This window comes from Saccostrea echinata, unplaced genomic scaffold, assembly GCF_033153115.1.
Source record: "Saccostrea echinata isolate AGI-Se365-2 ecotype Australia unplaced genomic scaffold, CSIRO_AGI_Sech_v1 ptg000002l, whole genome shotgun sequence".
Classification (NCBI taxonomy): Eukaryota; Metazoa; Mollusca; class Bivalvia; order Ostreida; family Ostreidae; genus Saccostrea; species Saccostrea echinata.
Genome location: NW_026889751.1, coordinates 11744711 through 11757002, shown reverse-complemented (window position 1 = coordinate 11757002; position 12292 = coordinate 11744711). Strand labels below are relative to the sequence as shown.

The 12292-nt window shown below is 31.6% G+C and overlaps 1 protein-coding gene across 1 annotated transcript in view; it reads right to left on the bottom strand.

The window, feature by feature from the left end:
• Positions 1 to 1260: 1260 nt before the first annotated feature.
• Positions 1261 to 12292, bottom strand: part of LOC133178026 (neuronal acetylcholine receptor subunit alpha-10-like) — a 34572-nt gene continuing 23540 nt past the window's right edge. The window contains exons 7-8 of the mRNA XM_061312806.1: positions 1719 to 1912; positions 1261 to 1516 (exon numbers count right to left, since the gene is read on the bottom strand). Of these exons, the coding sequence (XP_061168790.1) occupies positions 1298 to 1516; positions 1719 to 1912 (413 nt within the window). The 3' untranslated portion in view covers positions 1261 to 1297. The remainder of the gene's footprint in view (positions 1517 to 1718; positions 1913 to 12292) is intronic.

Below are 12292 nucleotides of genomic sequence, written 5' to 3'. Positions count from 1 at the left end.
TACCTAGGAGGAGGGGGTGGCTTAAGATACTCAACTAGGAGAAGGGGGTAGTTTGGGATACTCAACTAGGAGGGGAGGGGGTGGCTCAAGTGATTCAGGTGACCTATTGCTATCTGTTTTTGTCCGTCGTCGTGCGTCTTCCATCTTGTGTTTTTATTTGAACGTTTTAAATTCTTCTCTGGAACTGCTAAACCAATTTCAATCATTTCTGTCACGTGGCATTTATGGGTGAAGGGAAACAAAATTATGAATTTCATGATCCCTGTCTCCCTTGGGTCTTAGGGATGGGGCTAAAACTATCAAAATTATTGCAATCTTTAACAAGAGGCCCAAGGGCTTTAATGGTCACCTGAGTATAATACAACATGGTAAAGGATCCATACAAGTATAAAATAAAACAAAATAAACCGACAGGTGAGGCTGTGTTGCCCAAAAGCAAAAGAAATAGGATGATCAGGAATCAACAAACTAATTAGTCCTAGTACTCTTTTACAAATTTTAAAGTAGATCTACCATGGTATTTACTTGCCTGTACTTGCCTCATTTGTCACCATGTAAACTAAGCAATGCAATAATGCTTGAGCACTATTAATAAACACATCTCATTCCTCCTCATATTGATCTCTCTGGTCTTTGAAAAACATTTAATTACAAAGATAAGGTATTTTTCTCATATTTATTTTTCTTTTATTTAGAAGTCTACCTGACCATTAAAAACTACAAAAGTGTTTTTTGTATTATACTTTTTGTATTATGTACGAGTATATTATGTAAAAAAAAATCTTGTATAAATCTTTTATTCACATTGACATTATTCATTTGATGTGTGCGACAATTAAGTTAAGTATGTCTTCAAATAATTGTGTCTTCAACTCGAATTACTATGCGTATCAATTCAGTTGTTCATAGCATTAATGCAGTTGTTCATTGCATTAAGTAATTTGCTGAATACAAGAAATAATTGACTTGTTGCTCTTAAAATGAATTTATGATATCAAAACTTGAATTGATAAGCGAGAAGAGAGCAATAATTCAACTAATGCCCGCAATAATTGAAGCACTGCTCTCTTTAGCTGCAGAACTGTAGCTCTCAGGTTTAGAAAATTCGGACAGATAAACCAGAGGTTTATCTGTCCGAAATTTCTCAACCAGAGAGCTACAGTGATGGAAAAATATCATGACAATCAACGATTCAGATGACAGAAGCTGGTATGGAAAAAATAAAGTTAGGTATTAATTAATTGCTTATTATATCACGCTTCGATGTATCCTCAAGTCCATAATTATGTAGCCTAAATCACTGGTTAACTAAAATACCAAAGAAAACAATTGTCACTGTTGGAGAAATAACCATGTAAAAGATAAAAAAGAGACGATCCAAAACTCGCGCCAGAGCTCGCCATTCCTCTAACCGCTCCTCCGCGCCCATGTCATCGTGGGTTCCTGTCTCCTGGCTCCCATCACATACAGACAAGGAATCTATATTTTCTACCTTAACATCGTCTTTATTTTTGCCCTGTAAGAAAAGTACTTCTAATCAATCAAACTTTATTATAGCATACAAAATATTATCATAAATCAAATACTACAGTATGCTTCGTTTTGACCACAACTAAATATTGTCTTTCCTGGTGCAAGAATATATAATAATATATAAGACATTTTAAATCATTTAAAATTAAAATTAGAGGTGCATGCAAACACATCCTGTTTCTTACCATTCCTGGCTTTTTGTCCACAAAACCAACTTTTGTTGTCGGACAGAGAATGAATCTGAGTTTTCCAAGGAACAATCTTCTGACCCATGAGGGCACCGGGCTAGTCGATTCCCCACGGAAATGTAAATATAACACCCAGACCGCAAATGTGCATGAGAGACACACAATGATCATACACACCGAAAAGTAGACACCTGAAAAATAGGACATTTATAGTATCTAATACATATTATCATTCTTTTTTTGTGAAAAATGAATGATTATGATACCAGTGTAAATTCATTAAAGAGATTATATTATTTGACCCACCAATAATTGGAAACGTTTCTGCGGATGGTGGTAACTTATCAGAAACGAGAAGAAGAAAGACGGATAGTGACAATAAGACAGTCACTTCAAGTGAAACCTTTTCTCCAGAGTCGGCCGGAAGTATGAATCCCAAGGCGGCGAGAGCAAGCACAAGTGTGCATGGAAATATAATTGTCAGTACATAGAACTTGGGTTTCCGTTTCATTGTCAATGTATACGTAATATCCGGGTACGGTTCCGGACAGCATCCATAGTATGCCACGTTTCGTTGGCTACGGAAGCTGACGACTCCCCACTCATTGCTTTCGACAAACGAAGATAAATCTCCTGAAAATTTAAAATAAAAATATTAATATGCAAAGTTCTACCACGTTATTAACACACATGTACTGGGTCTTGCAGCTTAAAATTTTGGTCAGAAATGAATCATGAATTTTCTTCAATTAGTTTAGTATTTCATTGCTTAAACAAGTTATAGAACCCTTTTGCCATATTCACAGGCATCTCCTTAGCCAGAGAAGTTTGACATTAATGAATAAAATGAAATTTTCAAGCATCAATCAGTTGGTCATATTTAAAATATATTAAACTCTTAAAGGAGAGAGTGTTTAACCTGTAGATTTTTTAGCAACAAGGTCAATCTCCTGACCGTGGTAGGTCCAAGACCCTAACTTGATGGTACATTTCTGTGTGTCATAAGGGAAGTAAGTGACATCTACAGAGCACGTAATCTCCACCACTGTTGGAAAGTTGAAATACGCAGATCCGTCAGAATGAACTGCAATCCTATAGGACTTTCGACCTGGCATATCCTCGCCCTTATGTACACTGATTAGAGAAAATCCATAGTAATGCAGAGAAAAGAACGAAAATCATATACTAGCTGTTTAGCGCGAAGTTTAAAGATTAAAACTAATATATGAACATATGAATTTTTTATGCTTAAGGAACCCACCTCTCAAACAAAGTGATATCAGGTGTCCAAAGTTTACTTTCGGGGATAATTAAGGAACTAAATCCTCCGTATGTGGCGGGAGTCCAGGTTAGAGCACAGTCTTTCCAACTCTGGAAAAATATCAATCAATATAATTTAGTATGACCACGCTTCTTCCAAAAAGGATTTTAAATATTTCTGTATACAAGTATTCCCGGGTAAAACTGAATCTTTTAACTAATCCATGATCTGAAAAAAAAATGATTCTGACCAACATTGGGATGCTTGCATATTAATAAAATTAAAAAAAAAAAGATTTTAAAGACTTTTCCCCCTAAAACGTGTAAAAACGATTCCCTATTGTGACCTACCTACCCTCGGGACCATAACTTAATCAAAATTGAATCTGCACTTCCCATTAATACCGGTATGACGATCATGACCTTTCTTCCAGAAAAAAGATTTTGAAACATTTTTTTTCCTCTACATATTCCCAAGTAAAACTCTGGGGCCCGTTTTACAAAAAAAAAAAAAAACTTACGACTAAGACCAAAATTTAATTCTGCTTATAACTTTTTAATTTACATGATATTGAAAATGATTTTATTCTTTTTAAAGGAATTTAGTAAGATATGTTTACGCTAGCAATTTTAAACGGAATCATCAATTTTGCAAAATTTTATAATCAACTTACGTGTTTGGTCTTAGTCGTAAGTTCTTTTGTAAAACGGGCCCCTGATTAGCTATTTTTGCCCTATCCTTCCCCATGGTACGATGGCCGACAGCGGCCGCCACTTTTGATTCTGAATATTGTCATTTTGTACAGCTTTTTTGTCAATTTTCGTTGACAAATTACAACTAAACTGGTAATGCTATATGTCCATATACAGTTTTTACACTGACAATTTACACTGGAGAAAATCATTAAAATTCTTTCTTGTAATATGAAATGAAGATACATAAAACAGGTTACTTGAAGGTGATAAGCTTAAGGTTCTAGCAGAACAGCAAGGTCGGGGTGATTACAGATTAGTATTGTCTTCTAGATATGCTTTCTCGACAGATTATAGTAATTAATTCATAAAATTCCATGTTGGTGTACCTGCTGGTCACATCATAGGTAACCAGGATGAAATTTTCCAGGTCTATCAGAAATTTGATTTTGTTTATAATCGGACGTGTCTTTGATGTATGAATTTTGTTTTTTACACAATGCGCACGAGGAAATGATCACATTAGTTACATGTACCTATATTTTCATTCCCGTGCCACATTGAAAAATAATTGGCCGACCAGGTGGAAGTCTTGAGAGGTTGCGTTGGCCTTTAAAAGTGTTTCAAGCATTTAGTTATTAATTTTATGTATTTAGAGAGCAAACACAGACTCCAACATTTAAGGTTGTCATTTTATTCTTGCTTAAAACGGGCATATTTCCGTATCTAAAGTTTGGTTTTTGATACATTCCATAAACTTTTGATTGGATGTTCACATGTAGAGCTACTAAATCCTGTTTTTCTACCTCTACATAAGACCGGTAGGTAGAATCGAGTTGTCTCATACACTTTGAGGATCGAGATATATCCATTATATTCATGTATATCCATTACAACAAACGTATTACTTTTATTCGCCTTTTTAATTACAATCCCAAGAATATCTTTTTAATGATACAACAAGGTGACAGAATGACGATATATGTCTAATCTAGGATTACCGGTAACTGGGTTACGATATCTCAGACTAATTGAGGGTGAAAATCATTAAAATGCTCCTTATCTCTTTCAAGCCACCTGTTTTATGTATCTTAATTTCATATCACACGAAAGAATTTTAATGTTTTTCGCTGGTGTAAATTGTCAGTGTAAAAAGTGTACATGTACATATAGCGTTACCAGTTTAGTTGTAATATGTCAACGAAAATTGACAAAAACGCTGTACAAAATGACAATATTCTTAATCGGAAAGTGGCGGCCGCTGTCGGCCATCGTACCATGGACCATCATTTAAACAACAAATTAAATCTACAATTAATAAAAATGCTTTCACATAATTTTTTTTGTAAACTTCACTGCCCCGATGATTCTTAAGGAAAGATTTTTCAATGACTTAGCGCCCCATTTTTGCTACATCCCTTACTTATAATCTTTGAAAGAGAGCTTGGCTCTTCGTTTGAATGAATTCGATTCCTCTCAACCCAAAGATGCTATGTATGGTAAGTTCGGTTGAAATTGGTTGATTAATTTTGGAGATGAAATCAAAAATGAAAAGTTACTGACGAGAGACGGACGGACAAAAGTTGATCAGAAATGCTCAATTTACTCCCTGGCTCTGAGCTAAAAAAAAAAAAAAAATCAAAAACTGTTCCTTTACAAAATTAAAAATATTATTTTGTTTCCCCCATCCCAAACAAAGTTAAGTTTACTCTACATATGAATTCCTGCATACTAGGGCAAAATGTAGAATCGTTGTTCGAGACATTTGCAGAAATATTCCGGTTACGCTTTTGACTTTCATAAAAAAAAAAAAAAAAAAAACAACAATAAAACGGGCGGTTATAATTGGTGGAGAATTCGGATACTAGCTCAATACTCGCATTATTTTTTCCATATTTAATGAAGTAAATAAAATACATTTTTTTAAACTTCACTCGCATTTTTTCCTCTACATTTAACGAAGTTAATAAAATATAATATATTTTATTAACTTCGTTAAATGTGGAAAATAATGCGAGCGTAAATATGATAACAATTTGGGAAATCGGTTACTCTTCACTTGGTTCAATGCATACGGCCCGGGAAAACTCATGATATTAAATAGAAAGAAAGAGCTTGGTTAGAGCTTTTACAGACACTACTAAATCTAAATGATATTTTTTCTTTTTCTTCCTAACTTACTTATCTTTTTAATTGAATACTTATTACTTACCAGACATTTAACTTTAATTGACACGGCTATAACTAATAATTAATCCATCCAATCACTGACGTTCTTTATTACCGAAAACTGACCATCGCTAAGGTTATACCCACTAATTCATCTACAAGTTTTCATCTAAGTAGTGTCAAACACTCTTTTGGTCTCGAAAGTGTCCATCTGTCCTCACTACTTTATAATCATATACCCCTGAACAAGAGTGAATAGCTTTGATTTATTATTTCATTTTTATAGCTAGGTCTTTAAATAAACATTTACATTCTATAATTTCATTATTAAGAGGAATTTCATGAGATTGAGTAGAATAAATATACTAAGGACCCCATATACACCAATGAAAAATGTTTTTGGACCTTTTGGAGTAAATTATATAATACAAAGATATAAATATAGAGTTTATTTATTTATTTTTCAACATAGGGTACCTGCCATATATCCCCAGGAAAAAAATATTCAAAGACAACAAAATGCTGGTGAAGTGAAATCATTGTTGCTTACTCAAATGGGAGAAATACATGCAAATAAAGTGTTCAATTAATTCACCAATGAAATGTATGATATGCTTGAATTGATGACAAATTGAGTAATAAGCTTTAGATTTCAATTTATTTCATTTTTTATCTAAGGGCATATCACTTTAACTCCATAAAAATATCATGGAAACAGAGCTCTTTATAGTATGCAGTGTAAAGAGGGTTCTGAACTGAAAAAAAACAAGCCGAAAAAGCAAACATTTCAAAATGTGAAAAAAACCATTTTGCACAGTCATAATTAGTATCGTTAACCTCTAACATTGTCGAATTGTTTAAGAAAAGAACATCTTGTAACCTCTCTGTATTTTCCTGTTTTCTTTTCCCTTGTCAGGGAATAAACGTATTCCATCAAAGCTCATTTAAGGATTGAAATGGTGATGTATAGGGACTAGCAGTACCATAATTATTTTCATAAAATACTTAAATAGGCTTTAAATTTCCTCCCTCATATGCTGTAAAACTACCTGACGCAGCCACATTTTTATCGTCAGTGTCTGTTCTCTTTCATTCTGCAAAATATTTTTTTTTTGTTTTTATTATTAATTAATCTCACATATATATATATATATATATATATATATATATATATATATATATATATATATATATATATATATATATATATATATGAGAGAGAGAGAGAGAGAGAATGTATACTGTCATGTACCTTAAATATTAAATATGTCAACATGCAATATACATGTAGAATAATTATGTCGAACGTTCCGAATTTTCCAAACTCGAAAAAAGCAAATATTCTTAAATGTGCAAAATATATACATTTAGACAAAAGTAGAAAAAATATATATGTTACGTTCACCTAGAAGGTATTATTCAGATAACGTAGCATCATCTGTGCAATGTTGAATCTCAACCAATCAAAGAGCTTGGAATCATTTAATCATAAAATAAAATATTATATTATACTTTCATGTAAATTAGTTGAATTTGATTCGTCAAGAAACATTTGTTAGAAAACGCTATTACCCGCTGAATAATGAAGCCACGCCCTCCAGCGTAGCAACAGTCAACATTGTTTGACGACGGGTGATATTCAAAAAAATACTGACTGCGCAGAATTTATGCGCACACGGTTCACTGTTACATGTATTTGTATAAAACCTTTCAGTATAATATAATAAATATTGCATGTAGTTGAGTGTAACATTGAAAATTTTCACCCCTCGAAAACCATTGTCAACCTCGGCTGCGCCTCGGTTGACAATGGTTTTCTTGGGGTGAAAATTTTCAATGTTACTCTCAACTACATGCAATATTTATATAATATCACATAGATGCTTTAAAAAATGGTAAATCATGTCCAGATGTGACAAATTATTTGCATGATGCAATTCAAACGATGTCCACTTTTTTCTACATTAGTCTAAAATTAGACCGAGAGTTTACAGATTAATATAATTCATTATGAAAAAATATTTCATCTGCACCTTCCAGATGAAGATAATATATATATTTTTTTCATTGAACCAAAAATAGATTAAGAAATTCCAATTTGATTGAAGTCAATTTTTAAATAGATACAGTTGGTAAAGAAAAGTTATTTCACCTACATCCAACTTTCAGGTGAACATATTTATATTTTTTCTAAAAAAAAAAAAAAAAAAAAAAAAAAAAAAAAAAAAAAAAAAAGGTCTAAAAATTCCAAATAAATACAACTGTTTATTATAATCTCACTTCTCTTACTGTGTTCGGCTAGGACTTCAACAAAAGTAAACAAAATGGCATGGATTGCTTAATGAGATTGTATCATTTAATCATCGAATCCTATAATAAAACAATTATTGCTGTTTTTAAGGTAAATACGATGATTTAGCCACTCTCGGAGTAAAAAAAATTCACCTAGCCCTTTGACTCGGTGAATATTGTACTCCTCTAAAACAGCAATAATTGTATAATTTTGCGTACTGACATAAATCAATTCCATATTGACATAATAAAAGTTCTATTTTGACATAAAAATCTTGCATATTAAAGGTGAAGATAATGAAGATTGATCCGTCTCATAAATCATGTCTTACATACAAGTTATCTGTTAAAAAAAACCCTTACTTAATCAGGTCAATAAATATGATTAGTCTCATAAATCATGTCTTACATACAAGTTATCTGTTAAAAAAACCCTTACTTAATCAGGTCAATAAATATGATTAGTCTCATAAATCATGTCTTACATACAAGTTATCTGTTAAAAAAACCCTTATTTAATCAGGTCAATAAATATGATCAGTCTCATAAATCATGTCTTACATACAAGTTATCTGTTAAAAAAACCCTTACTTAATCAGGTCAATAAATATGATCAGTCTCATAAATCATGTCTTACATACAAGTTATCTGTTAAAAAAACCCTTACTTAATCAGGTCAATAAATATGATCAGTCTCATAAATCATGTCTTACATACAAGTTATCTGCTAAAAAAACAAAAAACAAAAAACAACTTTACTTAATCAGGTCAATGAATATGATACAATAGTTTAAATTGTTTTCTTACGGATGAATAAGTAAAATCGGTTTTTCATTTAGACAAGGAACTCTACATGCAAAGTTTCCGTGATCTCAGTTTCATATGGTATAAATAATTGCGAACCACTGGAAATAAACACCCGACAGAGATCAAAAAAGTTCATAATTAATTAGTCACACGAAAAATGTAACATCTATAGCTATAACACAGGTCATTTGTGATGCATTGTTATATACCCTAAGCCATTGAATAATGCTAAATCAAGCTTGAAATTAATGACAATGCTAATTATTCCTTTACTAAACGCTAAAATGAAAGGGTCTACTGACACCAATTTCATTCGAGTCCAACACAATATAATTGCAAAAACGCAGTCAAGATTTGGATCATGAGAACAATTAAAAAGTATATTATATTAATTTTTTTCAGGTTCAAATTGTATTGGTAGTGTTTTTCGATGAAACATACATGTAGCAAATGTGAGAAAGAAGTAGTTTCGAAGATAATAAAACCACTACCTTGTCGCTCCAAACTCTCAACAGTCACAAACTTATAGTGTTAAATATTCTTCAGAGATGACTAAAGCCCTACTCCTCAAACTTTCTCTAAAGTATAGAGAAAAGTGCCTCCAGGGACCCTTCTCTCAGTGATAGCACAAATCATGCAGGTATTCTTATCAATAACTAGTCCTACATCATTGGTAGACTAAATGTTGGTAGATTTTAATATATCGAAACCAAGAAAAACAAACAGTAAGGGTCTTAGGATCCCTGTTCATTATCTACACTTAATACTAAGTATTGTTAAATCAAGTCTAATAATGAATTAACTAACTAACTAGAGGCTAATGTTTACCAGGGAAATAATTTCTCGGAGGGCAATATCAAGAGTGACTGTGACGTTGTCTGCATTCTGACACCGGGGCAGGATTTCACTGGTATAGTTGGAGAGGAGATCGCTGTAAAGATTGTGTCCTGTTGTGGCAAGTGAAACCTCTAATATAAAAAAATAAATCAAACCAATATATGAATGGAAATCTATTCTTAATTTTTTTTTTTTTTTTTTTTTTTTTGCTATTCTTATTTGTTAAGCTCTATCAACTAAAATTTCAACAATTAAAAATGTTATAAGAATGTCTAAATCTTGGACATAAATACGGAGTTGCGAATGGAAATTTTATTGAGGATTTTTTTTAATGTCAATTTGTTGTCTTCAGGACCTGTGGTCAGGTTAAGTTTTTTTTTTTTATCAGAAGTACAAGGTTAAAGATTCCCAATTCCATTTCTATGATATCATGATACATGTATAAAAAGGGTTATCTACTCAGACCACAAAGAAATATATACATGATCGAGAGGGTATTGTTTCGAATGAAAAAAACCTGAAGAACGATCTTGCATCTTGGAATGTAAACTACGTGAAGATACTAATTGAATTTTTTCCTGAAGATTTTATATACGCTCCTTATTTTTCTTACCTCTTAAGAATGAAATTAAAATCAAAAGAATCAGAAGTGTATCCATTGGATTCCACTTTTGGTCTTCATATAATGGTCTGTTAAATTTGCTCACTAATCAGACCATTGTTGAAAGAGAAGCACGAAAATTTTTGAAGTATCCGAAAGAATTTCTCGGCATTTTTTCAGTCGCCATCCAAATTATTGGCTGAGACTAAGCTACCCTTTTGATCTGGATCAATTGTCAGCTTTTTAAATTCAATCCGAGTCAGCCTTTAAAACTGTCCAACCCTTCATGAATTGTGAATTAAGCTGCCATTGATACTCATCAATGCAGTACATGTATGTCATGTTTTACATTTTGAATTTCAATGAATTGAAATAACATTAAAATGTTGTAATTTTTGCATTTACTTCAATTCAGTAATTTCAAATTTACAACATAGTGCAGTCTCTCTCTCTCTCTCTCTCTCTCTCTCTCTATATATATATATATATATATAGCGATACATGTATATAAATTTATATCTATTCAAGCCAGTGACATTCAAATTTTCAGCATAGTAGAGTATTTCAATATTATATTACATTTTCAAATAAAAATCTCGTAATGCAGTGATTTGTTTTATATGATTATGGCATGTGGACAGAATCTAAATATTACATGAAAAATATGTCAATAAGTTTCAACAAATCATTAGATTATCGAGGTTGGGATGGTGTATTTGTGCTTGGTAAATTGAGAATAAAACATCCTGTTATATCAACATTGATAAGATATATCACAAAGAGCTGTCATTTCATTTAAGTTTATGTCATGGCTACATATTAAAAGAATGAACCATGACAATATCTAACACATATGACGACACATCATACTGACATTGTAGCCTTTAAAAGATAAGTTTAATGTGAAGCATTCTTGTCATGTCTTTGTAGATATTTGTTGATTACTTTGTATTCCCTTCAGTGCGGTGAAAATATTTTCTCAAATATGTTTTTTTTTACACTTGAGTTTGTTCATGTCGGAAAACACATACATGTATTTAATAATATATCTTTAGATGTACAAAGATAGACATGTAATTTTTGCAGGACAGTGTTTCGCAAAAGAATCTTGAATATTATTCAATAGTACAGCTTGCCAAATAAAAAAAAAGCGTAAAAAAAGCGTGAATGCAATTTATTTAAAGAAAAAGTTACTCCAACATTTTTTTCCAATGATGTCTCACTAAAGCACGAAAAAAAAACGGTTTAGTTTTTTTTTTTTTTTAATATTTTGAATACATTGTTGTAAAAATAAATAAATAAATAAATAAATAAATATATATATATATATATATATATATATATATATATATATATATATATATATATATATATATATATATATATATATATATTTATATATATATATTAATGAATAGATTTTCTAATGGACGATGCAGAACCAATGCATGTGTATACAAGTGTTAGTAACAGAAAATCTTTTCCATACATTTCTTTTCAAGAGAGAAATTTTGAATATAAGTGACATTTCTCTTGGTGCTGAGATGTTTCACTTGACTAACTGATTGATAGGGGGAAAAAACCACCAAAGCATGTAAAGTTTGACATAAACATACGTGTCATACGTGTTTGGTTGTCATATCAGATATTAAACACAGACAGAATATATCAGATCTTGAATACAGACAGAACATATCAGATCTTAAACAAAGAACATTTAACAGGGTATATCAGACTTTGAACAAAGATTTGACATATCCGGTCTTGAACATATATAAAAAATATCGGATCTCGAACATAAATAGAAATATCAATCTTGAAACTAGATAGAGCATATCGATCTGAACATATCAGATCCTTAACAGAGATAGAACATATCAGATCTCTTTCATAAACAGAACATATCAAATCT